Source organism: Armigeres subalbatus, chromosome 2 (assembly GCF_024139115.2).
Source record: "Armigeres subalbatus isolate Guangzhou_Male chromosome 2, GZ_Asu_2, whole genome shotgun sequence".
NCBI lineage: Eukaryota > Metazoa > Arthropoda > Insecta > Diptera > Culicidae > Armigeres > Armigeres subalbatus.
Window position 1 is genome coordinate 110646238 of NC_085140.1, and position 24529 is coordinate 110670766.

At 39.7% G+C, this 24529-nt stretch overlaps 2 protein-coding genes across 3 annotated transcripts; both read left to right on the forward strand.

Annotated features, from left to right (window-relative positions):
• The first annotated feature begins 19358 nt into the window (after positions 1-19358).
• On the forward strand, positions 19359-20280 carry LOC134209152 (uncharacterized). Its single transcript, XM_062685133.1, has 2 exons — positions 19359-19814; positions 19879-20280. Exons 1-2 carry the CDS (start codon positions 19359-19361, stop codon positions 20278-20280), a joined length of 858 nt encoding a protein of 285 aa, XP_062541117.1.
• Positions 20281-21220: 940 nt separating this feature from the next.
• Positions 21221-23173, forward strand: LOC134214938 (mucin-2-like). 2 transcript variants are annotated; one of them, XM_062694213.1, is made up of 2 exons: positions 21221-22628; positions 22966-23173. In XM_062694213.1, exons 1-2 carry the CDS (start codon positions 21516-21518, stop codon positions 23017-23019), a joined length of 1167 nt encoding a protein of 388 aa, XP_062550197.1. In that variant the 5' UTR covers positions 21221-21515; the 3' UTR covers positions 23020-23173. The 2 variants fall into 2 exon arrangements, with proteins under 2 accessions (XP_062550197.1, XP_062550198.1); XM_062694214.1 differs by lacking the exon at positions 22966-23173 and adding an exon at positions 22702-22773.
• Positions 23174-24529: the final 1356 nt, after the last annotated feature.

Here is a 24529-nt window from a genome sequence, read left to right on the forward strand (position 1 = left end):
ATGTAGGCATTAGCTTACAGTGGCTAAACGTCCCGGATTATGTGGAACAGTCTACTTGCCTCGCATTTCCTGGTGCCCGTTCCGAAACGTTCCGAATTCCATGATGAATCTGTAAAGCCGTTATTTCTGCAGCTCAGCAAAATAAAGAACAAATTTCCGTATAATAATACGGTTATTTGCTGATTTTAGCAATTGAAAGCAAATGAAGCTTGGGCATGATATAACAACTCAATTGAGACTGCCTTGTTACTATTCAGTCGGTATCTCTGAAGAGGTACCGACTGAATAGTCAAAAACTTCGCGTTTAGTAGGGGCGATTTGTTTTTGATTTTTGTTGTTTTAATAAAGCTTTCTTTCCATGTCTATGCCCTATAAGCTTAGTGCCAAGTATCTGAACAGGATAAGATTAATTATTTCTATAATTACCTTTAACCCCCTTTAATTTATTGATATCTCAGAAGGTGGAAGGATTTCGGTCCCACGCGGTATCGATGTTATTTTCACTCCGGATAATTAAATCCTCCGGATAATCAAACTACCATTAAAAAAATAAATCAGCAATTAAAAACCTATGTTTTATTTTACTTGTAGTGGTGTAGTCAAAAATTATCTAGAAAAAAAACCTGAATAATCCACCTGCGGCATCGGTGACTTTCTGGAGAGCGATTCCAAGCAACAGCATCAAAATTTAAGAAAATTTTTAATTCATGATTTTCTATTGAATTGAAACTTTGCACAGTTTTTCAATTTCATCTAAATCGTCATTTTTCGATATCAAATCTTCATATTGAGTCACGACTAACTTTTCAAAAGGGTGTATGTGAAAATGGTTCATAAATATTTAAAAGCTGAACAGCAAAAACGGAATGTTCGATTGTTATGATTTTTTCAGCAAAGTTAGACAACTAAATGGTGAAGCTTAAGAAAATGTACACAGTAAAAAAAATATTTTTGCGTAAAAAATATCATTTTTGTCACAAAAACTAAAAAATCTCAAAACCCTATATTTTTACGAACGTATTTTTTAGGGAAAACGGTCCATTATATTAGCTATCTACCATAAAAATTTGGTGATGGTAAACTAATAAACAAAAAAGTTATGACATTTCAAACATTTCACAATTTTCACATATAGTTAACAAAAAAATTTCCGTGTATTTTTTTTCAAGAATCGCAGTTTGATGCTGATTTTATTGTTAAGGGCCTTGCGTGAGTTAAACAAGTTGTTTGTATGATATTCCATATTTATGTATTCATCGATATTATGTATATTATATGTATAAATATTATATGTATAAATAAATAAAATGAATTAATATTATCCTAAGTATTAAATTAAATGTGGCAGTTACACAATGTTGTTATAGAAACTCTAAGAGTTTTGGGTTTGAATTTTGGTATGGGTTATGATATCATGAAAACAGTTTATTAATACTTATTTTTATTTATTTTATTCAAATTTTTTAAAATATCGAACACTTTTGAATTATTATCAGCACAGTTTGAATATAGTTTTGCTTTAATTTTATTTTCCGACAATGGAATGAAACAGTGAAACTTTTGGGTTCCTTGGATCGTTTTCGCGTTATTAAATTGCTCGCTGAGCTCTGAAGCCTTTATTTCGTACTCTTCAGTAGTAGTAAAACAAAATGATAATTTGGTTAAATCTTTTTCTTTTCTACGATTTGCCCAATCAAAAAGTTCTTTCGCAGTTTTAATTGGATGCTCACGTTCTTTGGCTAAACTTGCTCTTGTGGCCATGCGCTTTATTGTTCCTCCAATAGCATCACAAGGACCTTTGCCATGTGATGTAGCAAAAAATGCCATTCTGCATCAATTCCGTACATTGATTTAAATTGACATAGGCTCGAAAAATTCTTACGATTTTTGTACTGCGACGCTGCTCCATCAGACATGAAATATATCTTTTTGTCTTCTTTATGCTTATCAACGCGTAAAAGTTAATCATTTTTTCAATGAACAAGTTTACGGATACTGAATCGTGTCTTAAATCTTCGGAAATTATAATAAAACTTAAGTGTTCAATTTGCGTACTTCCATTAAAATAAATAACGAATGGATGAATTGTAGCTTGTTGTACGTTCCAGTGATGGGACTTCACTTCATCTTGCAATACAAAGCTGTAAAAATCACAAATGACTAAAAATTCACCATTTTGTAATGTATTTTTCGTATTTTTAAAAAGCTGGATTGTTCTGTTTTAATGAAATCGTGAGGGATTAAACTTTCTAATTTCAAGCAAAAATATGACACAAACTCATCTACAGGTTTTACAATAGTTTCTATGTCACACCTATCCGTGGTCACCCATTGCTCAAATGATAACTGATCAATATATTTTCTTCAAACTCAGCGAATAAAGTATTTTCCAATGATGAAGAATCTGGACAATCCGAACAAGATCGTAGATAGCAATTTGATGTTGTATTTTCACACAAAAGACTACCAGTTAACATTTTAATATCCTTTGTTAAATTGATTCTTTTCAAACTATGTAAAATAAGATTAATATTCTCATGGGTTGTGCACACACACACATTATGTGTTCCTGAATTGGAAAGAAGCTTACATTGCCTTGGCCGAAGGCTTGCAAATGAGGAAAAACCTATTTTAATATTATCGTGAATTTCCTTGAAGCGTGTGTACGCTTCTTTCAAAGTCGTCATCATTAATCGTTTTTGGATTGCTTGACGCTTTCCATCTTTTTACTGATACATAATCTTTTTGACCAGGCATAGCTCGACTTACTTCATCATCTTCAAAATATTGAACTACTATTTCTTTTGTCTCATCTGTTAATGCAGTACTAGACCTAGTATTTTTTGGTTGAAAGACAGTTATTCTTCAATTGTTTTGTTTCTCTTTTACTGTATTTCTATTGGTTTTGAACTCATCAATGGCATCCTGAATAGACCACGAACTTGGCAGCATCGACAAAATCAATAATTTTTCTTTCCTTGTCGTGGCTGCATTCGAGAACCTTTTCTTCATATTTATAATTACCTCATCGTAGTCTGTATTTTCCACATCATCAGGTCCTAATTTGAAGAGGTTTCTTCGTACAGCTTCGTTTATTTCACGGTATTTTTTCTCCGGGTAATAAACGTAGTCCATCTTACTCCATTTAATCGGAGTCACTTTTATCCCAGCTATGCCCTCGTTAAAGCGTTCGATGTTGACCTTTTGGATACACTCATCTTCCGATTGATTTGTTGAAACAGATTTCGCTGATGGTACGGTGGCAAGGCTCTCAGCACTTAATACTTCTGGTAATTCCTCAGTTGTTGTCGATACATCTGGCAATTCCTCAGTTGCTGTCGTTTTCGAACTTCCTGCGCTCTGCTCAACCGATGATATACAGATTGCTCTTTTGTCAACGTTTAGACGGCAGGACGTGCAAATGCGTAAATTTGTATTCAATGTGGACATTGGAGCATAACCAGTCGCTTTCAGTTTATCTATGGTGCTTTCGGTGAGATTTCGTAACTCTTTTGAACACTTTTTTCCATCAAACGGCCTACAACAGTTGAGAAAGCGGCTACTCATGTTGTTCGTAATATTTCAATAAACAAAATCACTTTTAAGTTTTTACTGACTAGTTTGGTGTCATTTTCTTGCCTAAAGGAAAAATTACTATAAGATCTTTAACGACCTTAGTAGTAGTAATTTTTTTGCTTTTTCGTGAGCATTGTCATGGTATGTACCTATCATGCATTTGTTGTTGTTGAAGATACCCGTTTCCTCCCGATCATAAAGTCTATTCTCTAAGAGGTATATTTTGCAGGTAAACTATAGACGTACACGTGTATATAAATCTTTGATTTTGCAGCTTTTGTCTTAAAAATAACATTTCTGATATGTTTCTATCAACGTTATTATTAACAGGTTTCAACACTATTAAAAGAATTTTTCGCCAGTCACGTGCAATGAAAATTATGACACTATCAATACTTTTGATCACAACACTGGATCGTGTCTAAGTTTCTTATAGATGCTATGAATAATTAAATCAAAATATCATGAAAACAACTTGTTTAAATCACGTCCCTTAACAATAAAATCTGCATCAAACTGCAATTCTCGAAATAACTTACACAGAAAAAAAATTTTGTTTACCTAATGTGAAAATTGTGAAATGTTTGAAATGTCATAACTTTTTGTTTATTAGTTTACCATCACCAAATTTTTATGGTAGATAGCTAATATAATGGACCGTTCTCCCCAAAAAAATTACGTTCGAAAAAAGATAGGGTTTTGAGATATTTGAGTTTTGTGACAAAATGATATTTTTAAAGGCAAAAAATTTTTTTTACTGTGCACATTTTCTTAAGAATCACCATTTAGTTGTCTAACTTTGCTGAAAAAATCATAACAATCGAACATTCCGTTTTTGCTGTGCAGCTTTTTAAATATTTTTGAACCATTTTCACATACACCCTTTTGAAAAGTTAGTCGTGACTCAATATGAAGATTTGATATCGAAAAATGACGATTTAGATGAAATTGAAAAACTGTGCAGAGTTTCAAATATTTTCGAAATGGTCGCTCAGGATCGACTGACATGCCCCCGTGGAATGCCTCTATTATGGAAAAATAGTATTTTTGCCATAACTTTTGAGTCCATAGTCCGATCCAGCCAATTTTCAATATGAAATAAGACAGGATTTTTATTTGATTGCAACTTGTTGGTTGAGAATACGTGCAAAAAAATGGCTGGACTATTTACGCGCTTTTTGTACAAAAAATAGTATTTTGGCCATTACTCATTTTATGACAACAACTTGAACGCAGACCTTTACGATTATTGCTAAATATTTATTGTTAAAAGCAGCAGCACGTCCAAACTAACAACAAACTGTCCTACGGAAAACGCACCGCACCGGTACGAATTTGACAGAAAATCGGTACGATTTTGAAGCATTTGAATAATCTGGATCTGAAGGATCTAGAAAATGTGAGAAAATTATAGATTTCCATAATATACGAAATCAAAAATATCTGAAGGTAGAAGTTTAGGTCATGACAATGATCTCAATCGGAAAGATATATGAATCAGTTCCAGAATCCGAAATAAATAAGATATCAGAGAATGCCTCAAATCTGGAGCTCAAATCTGCAAATATCTAACAATCTACTAAATCAGGAAAACTTCTGAAACGTCACCATCTCCATTTCATTGCTTTCATAGAGTTTTCATTTCCCGGCCATTTTCGCTGTCCCGGGATTCGGGATGAAAATTCTTGTATATCCCGGGAATTTTCGATGTTTATAAAAACATTTTTTTTGTTTTGAAAAAGTTTTTTTTTAAGTTTAGGGGTAAAGTTCATATTTTAGAAAGACCGGATGATACAGAATTCAAATTGAAACTAAATTCAATTTCAATTTTAATCGATCCTTGGTTTGACTTCAAAAAGCAAATAGTATTTGCGTTTGTATCGGAAAGTAGGGTTTCTGGATCAAATGTTCGCCGAATTCGAAAAGACGCGTTCGCTGTCCGTCGAAGTATATAGGCTTGATTGTTTGCATTATATATTGGATTTAGACCATTTCTTAGTTTTCATTCAAGCGGCGTATTTTCTGTGGCAATACTAGGTAGTGTCAGACACCTCGCTGTAGACGAAAGATGCGACTGGGACCATAAGCTCAAGAGTCACAATGAAAACACAACAGCAGAGTTCCCTGTACTCCATTGCAGGTTACTGACTGATACTTCTACCAGGAGTTACAGCTCCCCCTATTCATCAACGGGTTATAGGCCCAGGAATGGTTCCAGATCTACAACTTAGTGTCGATAAACTAGTCCCAAAGACTTTATCAAAGACCAACTAATTAAGTACCGTCGTCGGGGGGACAATGGGTCTGGGGGTGAGAATGGGTCAGCGCCTTCACCGACAGTCTGGAGGTCGGATGACAAAATCGTTCAAAAAGGTCTCTTATAATTAAGTTTTCTTGTCCTCAGATATATTAAATCTATTCTACAAGCATTCTATGTAGTTGAAACAGTGACCCATTGTCACCCCCATTTGACCCATTGTCACCCCCGACGACGGTAACTAATCTTTGACGTAATCGCAGTACGGGATCCATGAATCGGTTGTATAAGTCGCGTGGCGCCGTGGGATCATGAATTGGCTGCGTTAATCATGGGTAGCGTCGTACCGAATTTATCGGGGCAGGTCAGTAAAAGTCTAAGAAGAGCTTTAATTCAAAACATTCAGAAGCTGGTCAGCAGAAGTCCTGAAGGAACTCGGACCAAAACATAAACATAGGGGACGAAGAGCACAGGATGACTAGCTCGGTGTTAGGAGTGCCGAGGAGATTAATGTAATGAAAATTAAATTACGCGTAAAATAGGATCGGAAAATAAGATAAAATAGAATTGCAAATATAAACTGTATTAGCTGTATAAAAACTATTTTTACACGAATGAATTCAATCAATTTAGATTTAAAATAAAAACGTTTATTTTTTTCTTTTTCATGCTCTAAATATGTGTATCAAACTGAATGTAAATTTACAAAATATTTCAGGCTGTGTAGAGAAATGCTAAAATATGTACCGGATAGTGTGCGACTTCTCGTTGTAGACGGAAGACAAGTAGGAATAATGCGCCAGTTAGATGTATCTGCTCTTTTGTAATATCAAGAAATATTATTAGCTAGCGATATATTGTAGATACTTGTTGTTTAAATATAAGAGAGCTGCAGTTGCTGGCAGAAGTATCAGTCAGTAGACTGCCATAAGGTAAAGAAAACTCTAGTCTTGTGTGTTCTTTGTGAGGGAGCTCCCCTTGGTGTTTGGCGTTCAATGAAAATAAAAATGTGAGCATGAACACTATTAGTAAGCCTGAATTAAAAAAAGATTTTTTGTCCCGGGTATTCCGGGATTTTCGGAATTTCAAAATCATATCCTGGAATCGGGAAATCCTGAATTTTCCTAAATCCTGGATTTTTCGTCCCGGATGTCCTGGGATGGAAACTCTACTTTCAAACAATGGTTGTTTGAACTGAATACTTTTAAAAGACAACGGAAAACGGACAATACTCAGTAGTCCAGTGAGGATTATTTCGCTTATCGAAGAGCTTCCACAACTAGAAGAACACAAATCGAACAAACGCCTCATAATATATTACATACTTCATACACAACTCAGTTAATAAAAATAAAAATATAGCATACACAGATAGAAAAAGTTGTTGAAATTTACACGAAAGTAATGCACATAAAGGGAATGCCAAAAACAGCGTAATCTTAAACGATATTTTTGCTGGAATGTATGCAATTTGTATTGCATTATGTCACTATTTAGTCGATTAAGTGGCATAATGCTATACAAATTGCATACATTCAGGGGAATTTTGATGGAAAAGATTCATGTATGCTCAAAATAGTGTAATTTTCCGCGTTTGTATTTTTTATGCGCTGTTTAGTTTTCATTATTTTTTTCTGTGTACCCAAACGATGAGATCTACAAATTATTTATACTGCTTTATTCAGCGGCGCAGCTGATTTTTTTTATGATATGGAAATTGAAATTATTAAAATTAATTCCGAAATTCCGCGAAATTCCGTTTAATTTTGTTAAAAGAATGATTTTTCTGTAGAAAATTTTTGAAATTTAACGATACGGAACGAAATCGGTAAATCAGATTTCGCCATACTTAAATTCCGCGGAATTTCGTTTCGAATGCCCTAAAACGAAATTTTTCGAAATACCGCATATGCTTAGTATACATCGGCCAAAGGTTTGAGTACATGATCAAAATTGGGTTCCGTTCCATTTTTTTACTTCGAAAAAAAAATGGGTGAACCCAAGCTTTTGGTTAGGGTGGTCGGTATTGGCCATTTTTGTCAAATACCGGTTTTCGGTATTTGATGGAGTCAATACCGGTAATACCGGTAGAATACCGGTTTTGTTGAAAATTTCAGGTAGTAAAAGAAAAACTTTTGATTTGGACTTCTGGATGAAAAACAATATTTGTTGACAAACTTCAAATGCTAAAATCATTGCTTGTTGAGCTGGGCAAAGCGAAACTTAAGTAGGCATTACATACTGAGCGACTCATCTCCCAATCCGCATTGGATTTTGTTTGCAATGTTGCCAACTACTGATAATGCCCTCTATGGTTCAACCGAATTAGGATGTATGGTTCCAAGACCTTCGAAAATCAGTGTTAAATACTTGCCCGTAATCCCTTCCAATTCATAATAGGAGAATTCCTTACGGATTGTATGCAAGGATCCCGGGGTCAACGTATCTGCCACCAGCAACGCAAGTGTTCTTCACAAGTTGTTCTAAAACCAGACAAATATTCATAGAAACATCTTCTTCGTACCGATCGTCAGGTATGATCGATGTCTCAGTTTCAACGATCGCATCAGGAATGATTAGACGCTTCAAGATCCCATAAGCTTAACCAAAGTAGCTCAAGATGCCTTGAAGAAAATGCAAAAATCGTGGTGATTAATTGCTTTACGGCCGAATTATTCAAAAATGCAAAAAGATCGGCGTATCTGTATCGTCTCTCTTGGATTCATTCTACAAAAGCATCGAAATAGTGGCGGAAATATCTGTGACTTGATTTGATAATAGTTCCAACGTAAATTGGAACGCCACGTCGGCTTCATATAGAGTGCAAAACTAACAGAGCAGTGGTTGTATTGCGGATCTTTTCAAAATTTTCCGTTTCACGGAGTTCGTAAAGTTCTTCCGCAGCTGTCAAAGTTCTACCGCAAGCCTGAAAATTTTCAATACACTGAAACAAAAATCAGATATTTGGCGTTGTCATCGTAGAATGCCATGCCAAGCAGCAGAGAAAAAGTATGAAGTGACAGCTGCGGAAGTTTAAAAATTGAAACGAGAAGCGGAAAGTTTTCTCTGGAACAGCAATACAACAGCTTGAGCATGTTGGAGGGCTTGAAGTATTTCAGCGTGCCTTGGCATCAGCCACTAATTAAAATGCTTTTCCGAATTCAGGACGTTTTTCATAGGTAATCTACGGAAAAGAACTACTACGTCTCGTACCGTTTTCAAAATTTCATACATTGCGAGAAAATTCTGGACGACATCAACAATGTTCATTGAAGAAAAAGTCAGATTTTTTATACTGACAGCAACATTTTCAATACCGCAGATACCGGTAGTTTCCGTCTCTAATCCCGGTATTTTCGGTACCCAACATTGGCCGGTCATACCGGTATTACCGGCTTCGGTACTACCGGTTAGATCACCCTACTTTTGGCCGGGAGTGTATGTGATCATTTTATTAGATTTTAGATACAGCAGCCTATGGAACAAATGTTGAAGACATAGACAATAGATAAATAAATTTGGCACAAAGTTGTTTGGCCAAAAATGTCATTTAATCAAAAGGGATAGACAGCCGCAAATGACGAATTGCACATTTCGCCGAAAAGGCCGTTTGATTAAATTGATCGTTAAGCAGAAAGTGGACCGGCAAATTGGATCGCCGGGAAAACCTTGAAGCTGCAGAGTGCGGTCAGGAGTTGTCGCTGTCTGATACTGGTGAGGTGTCAGGCTTTCGGCACACCTGCCACAATTCTGTTCTATTATCCACACTCGCACACCCTTTTATATTCGCACGTTGTTCTAGCTAAACTAGGAACTAGTTTCCAAGTAGGTATCTTGCTTTCACTATGAGAGAGATTGATTTTGAATTAGTAGTTCAATCAAAGTTAATTGCCTATGTTCCGGGTATTAAAACACCCGACTTAGTTCAGAGGAAGTGTTTGCCGATATCTGCTTATATGTATCAAATAGCACGCTTAATATAGGCGGAAATCACACCATTTCATAAATGGAAGTCTCATTTATGAAATATAAATTTGAAATTGGCATCAAGTGTTGATAAATAGTTGAGAATTGTAACTTTCTGAAATGAAAATATTTTTCATTTTGAACAATGTAACACATTTTGGACACCCCCAATTTAGTCATTTAATCACAATTTGGTCAATTGAGCCGTTTAATCTTTCGATTGGCATGCATCAATGAGAAGATTCCTGCTTTTAAAAATTTGCATTTTCGACAAAAACTTATGGTGTGCGTTCTGAGATTTTCAGTGATGTATACTTTTAAGCGTAACGCATTGTAACACTCGCCTTCTTGAACAAACTAATTTCATCAACATTTCATCTAAATATCGCTTTTTTCGAAGAAGCCAGTGAAACAGATGCTGAACAATATTATTTTCCTAAAGCCAATGGGGGGATTAGACCCGTACGACCCGTACGCATTTTTGACCAGATGAATTATTCGGGCAAACTACCATTACTATTTCGACCAAATGACTTGTTAGGGCAAACGCTTTGACGACATGAAATTTCGTTTTCGATTTAATAACCATTTCGCTCGAATGTTCATTACGGTCAAACGATCCTTCTTCCTATTTAATAATTTTTGGTGCAATTGCTAAAGAATTCCTTAAAGACAATATAAAATAACTTTCTTTGAAATTTTGGTTCAAATACCGAAGTTTTCGTGAAAAAAAAATCAAATTTCACGCAGAAAATCTGTAGACTTTTAGCGCAATCCCTGTGGAAATTCCGAAGAATGTTTCATAGAAATTTAAGAGAAAAATTTGTGCGTTTTTGTGTTTTTTCGCCGAAATTCAAAAGGTTCTCCCGGTAATGTCTTGAAACTATTCCGAAAAAATCAAGGAAAAAAACTAAAGGAACGAACGCAATAAATAAACGGTGATTCACGCTACTGCCAGTTGAAATGGCTATTTGCGTGACGCCGAAAATGCCACCGCCGCCGACCAAAACTATGACAAACGCCGCCGCCGACCATTTTTGGATCGGCGGACACCTCTACACTATTTGACATTTTCTTACGCTCCATATAAAGAAAAAAAATTGTATGGGAAAAATCTTACATGGGGGAGGGGGGGTATAAACCCCAGAAAATTGCTTAAGTAATTAGTGTACGGCCCCTTTGCTCGACTCGACCGAATCACCGCACAAAAGTAGAACGCAAGAACCAACCGCACCAGACAGCGGTCGAAATTTTAACTGACTTCGTAAACTTTTTAAATTTCTAATGTTTTACTTGATAATCAATAGTTTCAATGGGATTAAAAAATTGCTGGGCAGTTTCCGAGTCAATTGGTAAGAAAATCTCGGAAATCCACCAAAAGATAAAGGCAAAAAAAATCTCTCCTAATTTCGTGACGATTTCGAATTTTGAAATTTTTGTTTTACACTGTATCCGAGCCTTCCCCTTAGACTTAGCTTAAGTCAAAAACATATTTTTTAAATACCCGACTGCATGAGAAGCCCCACCTTGAAGGATCGTGTATGTGCTTCAACCCACATACATATGATCAAGGTATTGTACAATTAATTTCATGCAATCAACCCTTGATCCCAATTGATCCCAGCAGACGCAAATACTAACCATTCCCCAGCGATGCAAAAGCTTTCAGTATAAAACAATTTCACCGCCATTCACACCCTCACACATTATCTGTGCCTGGCAAACTTTCGATCAGGTGGGAATGCACATGCTCTTTGTGAGCTGTGAGCTCGTACGAACCAATTGAAAAGCTGTGTCGAATTAGACTTATCTGGGACTCTTCAGCCACTGCCCATTCGAGCAGCAAGCTCACACCTTTTCATCGCAGAACTGCTTCCGCACGGAACGTTCATCAGAGTCGAGCGATGGGATTTGCTCTGCTTCTCAAGCCGGTCGGTGGGGAAATGGTAAAAGGATTACAGCAAACCGAACCACCTGCCGGAGCCCGTGGGTAAGCGTGTTTGCTACCTGAAGTAGAAGTTGATATCTAATCCCCAATGGCTCCGAGTGAGTACAGTTGGTTTTGGTTCCCCTGCAGCAGCCGCCACCGACCGGCGCCGGAAAAGGTGTCTGGTTTCAGTTTTGCGAACTGTTGGTTTTTAATTAAATAACACTCGGCACTCGCAGCGCGTCATTCTCTGGGGTTAGGAATCGTGAGCCCCCATCCAGTTGATGGAATCAAACTTCTCAACACACCGATTCCGACTCCGACCAGGAAAAGGTGGAAATGCGTGAAATTGCAGGAAACTTTCTCTTTCTGTTTGTTCGGACCCATTGCAGCACTACAGGCGCAGCACTGGCTCAGACAGATAGACGGACAGACAGATCAGGCTTTAATTGCAACCAGCACTTAATTGACGTAATCTTAATGGGAATGCTTTAAATTTACATCCTCAAGGGTCATCACCTACACCGGGCGGTTCGTTATCCGGATTGATGGCATGGGACTTATCCTCGCCCACTTATCCACAAGCCCACAGATACACACGCCAACAACTGACTGACTGCTTTGTGGGGACATGCCATTCCAATGGACATAATCTGCATTGAAATAATTGCTGCCAGGCATTTGTGTCCTCGTCTCGTCCCCGGGTAAATCGTCAGCTTTGAGCTGCTCATCCTCCCTACCGTTGCGCTCCCCACCGACCGATCAACCGCAAGCAGAGAGGATCATCACCAACACAACGGGATTGAATGATTTATGCATTCCGCCGGTGATAAATTTGCTCTTCAAGGTCCGTTGCAAGTGAAGTCGCTTGCGACACTCGAAGTTTGCACTTATTGAAAGACGAACTAATGACATTAAAAAATTATGAGCTTACAAAATTATGTTTTTGTCATGATGTTTACACGCATCTACGGTCAATGTCAAATTAAATAGAGGGCAAACAGAAGTTATGCCTTCAACGGAAATTATTGCAAATAAAGTGTTTAAACACAATGCGCAAATATTTTGCACGCCTTCATCTTTATTTTTATGTCTTTGTCATTCGTTCTCTTTCCTCTTTTCTTATTATGATTCCTCATTCCTTATTTTTTATTTCTTATTCCTTATTCCTTATTCCTTGTTCCTAATTCCTTATTCCTTATTCCTTATTCCCTATTCCCTATTTCCTATTCCCCATTCCTTATTCCTTATTCCTTATTCCTTATTCCCTATTCCTTATTCCTTATTCCTTATTCCTTATTCCTTATTCCTTATTCCTTATTCATTATTCCTTATTCCTTATTCCTCATTCCTTATTCCTTATTCCTTATTCCTTATTCCTTATTCCTTATTCCTTATTCCTTATTCCTTATTCCTTATTCCTTATTCCTTATTCCTTATTCCTTATTCCTTATTCCTTATTCCTTATTCCTTATTCCTTATTCCTTATTCCTTATTCCTTATTCCTTATTCCTTATTCCTTATTCCTTATTCCTTATTCCTTATTCCTTATTCCTTATTCCTTATTCCTTATTCCTTATTCCTTATTCCTTATTGCTTATTCCTTATTCCTTATTCCTTAATTCCTTATTCCTTATTCCTTATTCCTTATAGGTAGGGTAGGTAGGGAATAAAGATTGTAAAAAAAAGTTCAAACCTTCCCACGAACCATTGAACAATATTCCAATGAAACATGTTCAAAGCAAGATTTTAGCACACTGAATAATTAACACAACTTCTACTACTGGATGAGATTTTCCAGGAATCGTTCGCGCGGATACTTACGTCGCACCTTAGCGGCACCACCTTGACTATCGATGGCCGCAGATCCATTCAAAGCCAACAAATTTACAACAGTCCACGCATTTGTAGCCAAGAGCTCCACAGTTCGGTGAGTGGGGCATCGCCTCTTGCTGCTTTGTCATGCTGATTGTTTAATTGATACAATTAATTAATCTTAAGTACAAAAGCTTGTTGCGCTTTGCGGCGGCGGCGGCGACGACGACGATACAAACGGCGACGCATTGTCCTTTGCGGCGGGGTGAAATGTTGAAGTCGTCCTCCTCGGTTGTTGTCACGCTGCCACCGCGCCGGATGCCGGCAAGTGCGCTCGGGACAATTTGTGTACCGAAAGGGAAATGGGTGAATTATTTGCCTACGCTGGGCGGCCACGGAGAAAGGCCTCTCGACTGATGGCGAACCGGAATAATTTAAACCCGTGACTAATCGTTGCATTTTCGCCTTCCAAGATTTTCCGGCTCTGATTTGGCTTTAATTTGAATCGGATTTGTGCATTCCGGAGAGGAAGATTTATTGTTCGAATGATTTGCGCTTGATGCAACACCTGCTACTCAAATAGATTAAGTGTTAGTAATTATTTGTAACGGTTCGTGAAAATGGAAGGTCTTCAGGGAGGAAACGCCAAGCAGTCATGTTCAATGCGATTCAGGGAAAATAAATTATATCAGGTTTATTTATCTGATAAATCGAAACAGTTTACTACGATGTCCTTTGCTGAGTGCGAAGAGCAACAGGCCAGTTCCCAAATCAATTAGGTCCATTTTTTGACAAAAAGCCGCGATAATCTTTGATCACTTTGCTTCTTGGCAGTGGACAAATATCTTTCTATCTATGAAGGCGATTGGGTCAGGCTAGAAACTTCCCCTTAACAAGGGACTAAACAAACTTAATGCCATCAGTATCCGGGGACCCAATATTGAGGATTCTCCGAAGGGCGATTTGATTCATTGTTGGCGCAAAGCACGACACAATTAAGAGACTAATGGAAATTGTTTTTGAGCGCCAGCGGCAAAAATCTGGCCCACAATCGAAGACGGTGGTGATGGTACAGCCGATGGCGAAAGGATTCACTCCACTTTCAATGCTTTTAATTGGGTTATTTGAGGAATTTGCTGGTGAGAGCGCACTGAGTGGCTCAATAAGATATTGGATGAATTTGGAAATTAAGCACGAAGGTATCCTCTGGGAAGGATGAAAAGCGAATATTTATTCAATTCCGAAAGTTATAACACTAATGAGTGATCTTTTCCAATCTTCTGTACTCAAACATTCCATTCTCAAGAAGATTCCAAAGCAATGTCCACACGGTACGACACACTTTTAAGAGAGAAGTAATTTCAAAGAATATGTTGATCCTTATGTGATTTTTAAATGTTAAAAATCATAAATTTAAATGTTATATGATTTTTAAATGTTTATATAGAAGTACATACATTTGAAAGCGAACGGAGGACAATTTTTATGGCGATATAAGCCTCACGACCTTCCTTCTGCCAAATTTCCGAATATATTTGTGCTCTTATGTCATCATCAAGTTTCATATTTGTAGAGGTGGGAATGTTGAACTGCGGAACGTAATAAAACACTACCATTGCTTGACAAGTAGTATCTTAGAATGAATCTTTATTTTATTCGGTTACTGTTACTCTCCATCCCTTTATCAACTTCAAATTGTAACAATTTTATATATGTACAAATTAGTTTTATTTCATTTATATATTACCTACTAAGTAATCGTTTAAGAATTGTGACTTCTTTGATGCGCGCATTGTCGAGCTCCTAAATGGGACTTGATTTCTACCTGTTGTGGTTCTTTCTCTGGTATCGTTTCTTGGTGTTTGACAATTTCACCAAAAACTATCTCAGGTTGTTCAAGTTTGAAGAATGGGCAGGTACAGGTTAAACGTACAGGTTATGCAGCGTACACACCAGTCAAGCAGTTTGAAGAACATTGACTCCGCTCCCGAGCGGGCAGCAGGGACTATGTCCAAGGGCTTGACGATCCCTCCCCAGGCCATCTGCGAGTTGTGGGGCTTGCCTAGGATGTGGTGGAGTTTGACAGTGGGCCCTGTTAAATTCCTATAAAAAGCTGCGTGTATCCGCAAGTAGGCCCCACCAAAGCGACCGTGTGCCGCTCAAAGCGCACAAGCCCAAGTCCTGGTGTTAGGTGGGACGCTAAACAGCCCTGACACGATGGCCCTCCGACGAGACAGGAGGTTTGCTCAGGCCCAATAAGCCGCCTGGAAAACCAATTATTACGAACAATATAAGAGATAATGCGACTCGATATAATCGGCAAAGACCTAGGCGACGAATAAAGGATCACGATTCGAAGCTTGGAACATGGAACTGCAAGTCGCTAGGTTTCGCAGGTTGCGACAGGATGATCTACGATGAATTACATCCCCGCAACTTCGACGTCGTGGCGCTGCAGGAGATTTGCTGGACAAGGCAGAAAGTGTGGAAAAGCGGGCATCGAGCAGCTACCTTTTACCAAAGCTGTGGCACCACCAACGAGCTGGGAACCGGCTTCATAGTGCTGGATGCGCCAACGCGTGATTGGGTGGCAGCCAATCAACGCAAGGATGTGCAAGCTGAGGATAAAAGGCCGTTTCTTCAACTATAGCATCATCAACGTGCACTGCCCACACGAAGGGAGACCCGACGACGAGAAAGAAGCGTTCTACGCACAGCTGGAGCAAACGTATATGATGGATGCCCACTGCGGGACGTCAAAATCGTCATCGGTGACATGAACGCTCAGGTAGGAAGGGAGGAAATGTATAGACCGGTCAACGGACCGTATATTCTGCATACCGTATCGAATGTCAACGGCCAATGATGCATAAACTTTGAAGCCTCCCGTGGAATGGTAATCCGAAGCACCTTCTTTACCCGCAAAAATATCCACAAGGCCACATGGAGATCACCTAACCAAGAAACGGAAAACCAAATCGACCACGTTCTAATCGATGGTAAATTCTTCTCCGACATCACGAACGTTGAATCCGACCACTACCTCGTTGCAGTATGCCTGCGCTCAAAACTCTCGACGGTGTACAACACGCGTCGAAGTCGGACGCCGCGGCTTAACATTGGGCGGCTACAAGACGGTAGACTAGCCCAAGAATACGCGCAGCAGCTGGAAGTGGCACTCCCAACGGAAAAGCAGCTAGGCGCAGCGTCGCTTGAAGATGACTGGAGAGATATTCGATCCGCCATTGGAAGCACCGCAACCGCTGCACTTGGCACGGTGCCCCCGGATCAGAGAAACGACTGGTATGACGGCGAATGTGAGCAGTTAGTAGAAGAGAAGAATGCAGCATGGGCGAGATTGCTGCAACACCGCAGGGCGAACAAGGCACGATATAAACAGGCGCGGAACAGACAAAACTCGATTTTCCGGAGGAAAAAGCGTCAGCTGGAAGATCGAGACCGCGAAGAGACGGAGCAACTGTACCGCGCTAATAACACACGAAAATTCTATGAGAAGTTGAACCGTTCACGTAAGAGCCACGTGCCACAGCCTGATATGTGTAAGGACATAAACGGGAACCTTCTTACGAACGAGCGTGAGGTGAGGGCAGCACTGAGAAGAGCACCTGAATGGCGATGTGGCAGGAGAAGATGGCGGTATGGTGCGCTGGACATAATTCTACCGGCTCCGGATCTCCAGGAAATCCAGGAGAAGATTGGCCGGCTGAAGAACAATAAAGCCCCTGGGGTTGACCAACTACCAGGAGAGCTGTTTAAACACGGTGGTGAGACACTGGCTAGAGCGCTGCACTGGGTCATTACCAAGATTTGGGAGGAGGAAGTTTTGCCGCAGAAGTGGATGGAAGGTGTCATGTGTCCCATCTACAAAAAGGGCGATAAGCTGAATTGTAGCAACTACCACGCAATCACATTGCTGAACGCCGCCTACAAGGTACTCTCCCAAATTTTATGCCGTCGACTAGCACCAACTGCAAGGGAGTTCGTGGGGCAGTACCAGGCGGGTTTTATGGGCGAACGCTCCACCACGGACCAGGTGTTCGCCATTCGCCAAGTACTGCAGAAATGCCGCGAATACAACGTTCCCACACATCATCTATTTATCGACTTCAAAGCCGCATATTATACAATCAATCGGGACCAGCTATGGCAGCTAATGCAAGAACACGGATTTCCGGATAAACTGACACGGTTGCTTGTCATAAGGTGGTCAGTTGTAAACACCCAGGAGTTCACCAAGAGGATAGTGGAATCAGGAAACATCGAAGAGGAGGACATCATGGTATCATTCGACGTAGCGCATTGTTCCCAAGCGTTCCAGTGAAGGATGCTCTGAACCTTTTGGAGGATTGGCTACTAGAACAACGGACGGATACAGCATGGCGAGGAAATGATGTATCTCAAGCTTGCAAGATTATGCATGAATGAGAACTACTTTACATTCCGTGGAAGCTTCTACAAACAAACGAAGGATGCACCTATGGGAAATCTGCTATCACCGTTTTTGTGAGAATTATTCATGGCGAATTTGGAGGACAACCTAGAGGAACAAGGAGTACTACCCGAGAAATGATGGAGATACGTGGACGACATTTTCAGCATTATCAACCGGAAAGATCTACCCAGGATTTTGGAAGCGATAAACAACGTGCATAAAGACATCAAATTCACCCACGAGGAAGAAAAGGAAGGTAAATTACCTTTCTTGGATCTACTGGTTATCAAGGGAACAAATGCAACATTAGACTTCGAAATCTACAGGAAGCCCACCAACACCATGAGAGTCATCCCATACACATCAAATCATTCGTATTGGCATAAAATGGCAGCTTTTCATCACATGATCCACAGAATGCAGACGATCCCCCTGAGCGAAGAAGGAAAAACGAAGGAGCTACAACACATCATTGAAACAGCGAAGATACAAACGGATACAAGGAAAGAACAATACAAGCAATTATCAACAAGAAGCAGAGGAACCTACGGAAAAAAACGAACTGACAACACTGACACCGATCGATGAACTGCTGAAGAGGGTATCGGTCCCCTATGATCAACACATCACCCACCAGCTACGCCATCGACTGATGAAATTCGGCATCGATTTAGTATTCTCCAGCAGAAGCAATCAACTGAAGACACTGTTGGGCTCGTAACTCCCGCGATCGTCATTGACAACGGACGTAATTAATTACCCGCTTCTCAATCTAAGTACACTGACAAAAATCCAATCATATCCATTATGTGTGGAACATATAAATTTTGACTATAGCATTTCCCACATAACGGCTATGTGAATTCGCATAGCATATATGTGGAAACACACATAACCGTTATTAACTAATAACCTTTATGTGGATTCTCCTATAGCAGGTGGTTATTAACGCACACATAAAATTTATTTGGAAATTTCTTTAGATTTTTGCCAATAAAAATGTGTGAATTTTTATTAGTGTAGTGCACCGCGAAGGCAGCGATCAATCGAATTGAACAAACTCTCAAATTACAAACCACGTATCCATACACCGCGAGTGACGAGTGAACAGTGAAAATCGCATAGCTGACAAAAGTGTGTCAATGGGGACGCGCAGCGGGGGGTTGTTTCTCCCCGATCGTGCCAATCAAAATAGGTATGTGATATTGAAGAAAATAAATGGATCAATAACCGAGCACAGCATATTTCTCGTGACAAAGTCAATCGAGGCATACTGCTGTTATGAAGATATTTGGCTAAACAGAAAAGACGGTTCGTTGACCGTAATTCTGAATGAGAAAAATGCAAGGAAATTAGTTGAAAACATGAAGGAATTGGCAGATGGAACACCGATCACCGTCAGCTGGGATACCAAACGGAATACGTCCCGCGCTGTCGTTGTCTGTCGGGAGCTGCCAATCGATACTGAAGACGATATAAAAACAAACCTTAGCACACAAGGTGTGACTGAAGTTAAACATATCAGCAGAATGAGCGACGATAAAAAAACGAAATTCAACACCGGAGTCGTGATCCTCACGTTTTCCCAGCCTTCACCGCCAGAAAAACTGAAAATTGGATACCGCGTTTGCAGAACCGAAAAGTACTACCCCCGACCAACGCAATGCTACCAGTGTTACGAGTATCAGCACATTAGAAATTTTTGCAAAAAAGAAGAACGCTGCCGAACCTGCGGCGAAAAGGCACACCTGGAAAGTGATGAATGTTCGAAAAAAATAAAGTGCATAAACTGCAACGATAATCATATCTCGACCAGCAAGGCATGTCCAATTTTCAGGCAAGAGCAGCAAATAATAAAAATAAAAACGGACAAAAACATTTCAGCCCGGAAACAACTTATCAACAACAACGAAAAACCAAGTTACGGCAAAAGTTACAAGCGATGCCCAAACTATCATCGAAAATGCAAGAACACAGTGGGAAAAGGAGCTGGAGGAGAAAATGAGCTTTTTTTTAAAAATGAAAGTTATTTCGGAACGAATGGAAGCGCTCAACGAAAAAGAAGCAAATATTAAAAACTGGTATAACTACTTCAAAGATAAAGAAAAGAATTTAAAGATCACTGAAGAGAAAATGCAAAAAGATATCGAAGAAATGAAAACGCACTGTGGCAAGCTAACAAACGAGCTGCAGAAAAAGAATGAATTAATAGAAAAACTAACAAAAAACATTGAGCCGCAGACCCAGAAAACGATCACAACTAAAGACAAACATGGAAAAAATTAAATGTGACAAACCGATCAAATCATCTCCCGACAGAGAAACCAGAGAAGGCACACCAAGAAGGAAAAGCAACCGAATAAACAACAAAAACAACAACAAACAAAGAAAAACGGATTTCTCTGACATGGAAATAGAGAAATTAAACGACGATAACTGATAATAGCAACAATAAAATCAAACCTGAATATGACCACGCTTATACAATGGAACTGTAACGGTATACAGAGCAAACACACAGAACTTCAACTACTAATAAGTGAACATCAGCCTCTTTTCCTGGCCATACAAGAAACCAGGACAAACCCCAAGACAGTTTTTAATATAAAAGGATACAACTCGATATTTGAGCATCGACCATCTGGTCAAGGAGGGGTAGCTAAGCTTATAAAGAAGGGAATCCTCTTCACCCCAGTACAAATACAAACAGACCTGGAAATCATCGCTATAGAGGTAAATACACCCTTCAAAATGACAATCGCATCAATATACATTCCGCCAAATATAACATTGGATACTAAAGAATTTGACAAAGTTCTATGCACTTTGTCTATTACCGAAGTCACTAATAATGGCCGGTGACTTAAACGCTCACCACGCGCAATGGGATTTGAAACACTAAGATTCCAGAGGTAAAGAAATTATCAAAATAATAGAAGACCATGGATTATTAACGCTAAATGATGGCCAAACAACCTTCATACACTCAGCCAAAAGAATCGACATGAACAGCACATCAGCAATCGATGTAACAATATGCAGCCCTGAACTAGCATCAAAATTAGATTGTACCATAATAAACGACCAGCATAGCAGCGATCATTTTCCCATTAAAATCGGAACTATTCAGATCAACTGCCCTAACAAACAATATACAATAATACGTCAAGACATTGTAATAACATTGCAACATTGCAATACGTCAAGACATTGTTTGAATCGGATCTCTCCTCGAGTCGCAAAGAAATTTTTCGCTTTAATCATTAGTTTATAGTGCCTAAATTCGCAATTATCGGTTATCGAATTGTGAAAATCATCGCGCTTTGTTTTGCACTGATACCTCGGTCGAATCGCGTCGATCTTATTTGGTAGTGATATTTCTATCGCTTTCGCTACCTCCGTCGTGCAATTCCATTTGCGGTAGCCATTGTTTGCTTGCTGCTGCTATCACCACATCGAGTGCGAAGTGTAAACAAAGTGACATACTACTATACTGCTGCTATCCCATCACGGAATAGAGGATGGCAAAAAAGTGCTCAGCTTCTCACTGCATTACCCAGTCTTCTCGTTGCGGTAAAATACCTTGCGCAAAATGCATGAAATCGTTCCATTTGAAGTGTGTTGGATTATCGGCAAATCAACATAAGGCACTGCGGGATTTCCCCGGTGCGGAATGGTTTTGCCCTGCTTGCCGAAACTCACCTGTCGATTTCGAGCAATCGTCTAGTAACCAGGCACTGAATTTAATTCTGGTCAGACTTGCATCGATTCTCCGATTAGTCGGCGCACAAATAGATGTGACCCGATCGCTCTGCCGCGCATTTACTGAAGGACCACGTCGCTCATGCAACTGCAACAAAACGTCACATTCTCTTCCAACTAATGCCAATTCCTCCAAGAATTTCGAAGACGCCATAAACAACCTACAGTTCGAATTTACCAATGTTTTCGGCTCCTTCATCGGTGACTCCGGTGATTCATCCGGAGCTAAAAGAGACAGAACCAGCAGTACCACCTCTTCTACTCATCCAGCCCACCGATCCGGAAAGAAAACGAAAGTTGACGTTCCGGTTAGTACATCAGTCGTATCAAATTATACAGTTCATTCCGTTCCAGATAATTCTCCATCGGAAAATCGAATAGTGTCAGCTGATACTATCGACACCAATGCCATTTCCCACTGCCCTCTAACTCGAGTATCGTCATCAGCTCCAAGCGCTTCCGTAGAAACCAATGCCTCCATCAACGCCGCCCAGACTATAGCACCAGCCAAACCTCCTCCAACCACTAGTTCAACTACGAACAACCAATCAATGCTCGCCACTCCCAACGCCACTCAGCTCGCCACTGATCAATGCACTCAGACCCAGTCCGGTACCATTCCCAAGCCTCAACGACTCATGTCTCATCTCAAGCCTACCAAGCAATCCGTCGCCTGTCAAACTTCCGCAGTTTCATCAACGAACCATGTTTCGAAGAACCAGTCTACCACTCCAATATCATCAAACACAGTGGATATCGCCTGTAAAGCTCCTGCTGTCACCAATATCGCTGCTGCCTCAGGAAATCAAAGACCAGAAATCCCGATTTCGCAAACTCCTACAATAGATACTCGTGACAGTGATAATATTAAGGTACATAATAACTTTAAGAACAAAGGACAACACCTAATATGTCCCAAGCTTGCTATTGCACCGCCTTCTCTAGCTACAAAACCAGTATTGAACGATAATTGGTACTATGTTACTCGGTTTCAGCCCCACGAAACTGAAGCAAATATTATACGCTATATCTCCTATCACTCTCGTTGTGATCTCGATCATATAATCTGCCAAAAACTAATTCGTTCAAGCCAGGAATCAAAACCGCTCTCTTTTGTATCATTCAAAATTAACGTCCCTCGAAGCATTGAGACAATTCTTCTGTCAGAGGGGTTCTGGCCGAAGGGAGTTTCAATATCTGCTTTTTTAGACCGTCGTTCCAACAGCCGCAAACCAACCGGTGTCCGTCCTCCGACACAACTGATGAAAAAACAGCCTCCTGTGTATCGACTACCACCCACAATCCAAACTTCCCATGCATCAACACGTACGCCGATAAACCTGCCTTCGTTCCGAATGCCGGAGATTTATCACAAAACAACTCCAACTCCTCGACCTTTTCCACGGCGGATCGTACCACAACCAACTGCTCTACAACGCCAGCTCAGAACATCGTTGGTTTAAATGGTATAATTTGTTATTATCAGAATCTCGGTGGCATGAATACTACTATTTCCGACTACAAGCTTGCGTGTTCGGATGCCGCTTTCGACGTCTATGCGTTTACAGAAACTTGGCTAAGTGGTATTACGCTTTCTCAACAAATATTCAGCAATGAATATAATGTTTTCGAATGGATCGTTCCGAGGAACGAGTTACAAAAAATCTGGAGGTGGTGTCCTGCTTGCTGTCCGCTCCAACATCAGATGTAATGTACTTCAGCCACCACATTGTTCTTCAATCGAACAGCTTTGGGTTGAGCTAACCATTGGCGACCACTCTTTGTTCATTTGTCTCATCTATATTCCTCCTGACCGTGTCTGTGATGCAACTCTAATTGGCCAACATTCCGAAACACTGTCTTGGATCAGCTCCCGCATGTCTTTAACTGACAAAATGTTGATCTTGGGAGACTTCAATATTCGTTCAGTTTCTTGGCAACATAGTTCATCTGGCTACCTGTATCCTAATCTGAATCACTCTTCACTCAACGTGGTTCAAAAACAACTAATAGATGACTATAACACCGCCTGTCTCGTACAAATAAATACCGTATATAACTCAAGTAATCGATTGCTGGATCTCTGCTATGTTAGCCAGGATCTCTGTCAGGATGTCTCTATTGCCGAAGCTACTGCTCCACTTGTTAAACACGTTCGGCATCATCCACCATTACAAATACACATTAGGAAGAACGCTCCGCTTAAATTCATCCCAGTCAGTAAGCACACTCGCTATAAATTTTGGAAAACGGACTTCTCGAAAATGAAGGATCATCTAGAATCTATGGACTGGAACACGTTGTTTCTGAACCTGGACACTGATTCAGCGGTTGAAGTCTTCACTTCCGTTGTAACAAATGCCATAGATCTATGTACTCCAAAATCAGTAAGTAAGTCTCCTAAACATCCTCCCTGGACAAACAAGCTCTTAAAAAACTTAAGTCCCTTAAAAGGTCCGCTCTCAGAAGGCATACAAAGTATAATAACCATTTAACGAAATCGCATTATCACATCTGCAACAATAAGTATAAACGCTTGAATAAGAAGCTCTACCATTCCTATTTACACCGGATCCAGTGTAGTCTGAAGAAGAATCCTAAGAAGTTCTGGTCCTACATTGATGAACAACGGAAAGAAAAAGGTCTTCCGTCTACAATGCATCTGCACGAGAAACAAGCTTCTACATTGCCAGCTGTATGTCAACTGTTTCGCGAAAAGTTTGCCTCGGTTTTCGTTGATGAGCAGCTAGAGCATCAACAAGTGTTAGATGCT

Bases quoted from the DNA above. Each gene is read 5' to 3' on its own strand.
- LOC134214938 (XM_062694213.1), top strand. From the start codon at position 21,516: ATGGCAAAAAAGTGCTCAGCTTCTCACTGCATTACCCAGTCTTCTCGT. The intron at 22,629-22,965 runs GTACATAATAAC...CTGCTTTTTTAG, and splicing joins GTGACAGTGATAATATTAAG to ACCGTCGTTCCAACAGCCGC.
- LOC134209152 (XM_062685133.1), top strand. From the start codon at position 19,359: ATGAAGGAATTGGCAGATGGAACACCGATCACCGTCAGCTGGGATACC. The intron at 19,815-19,878 runs GCATGTCCAATT...AAAACATTTCAG, and splicing joins ATCATATCTCGACCAGCAAG to CCCGGAAACAACTTATCAAC.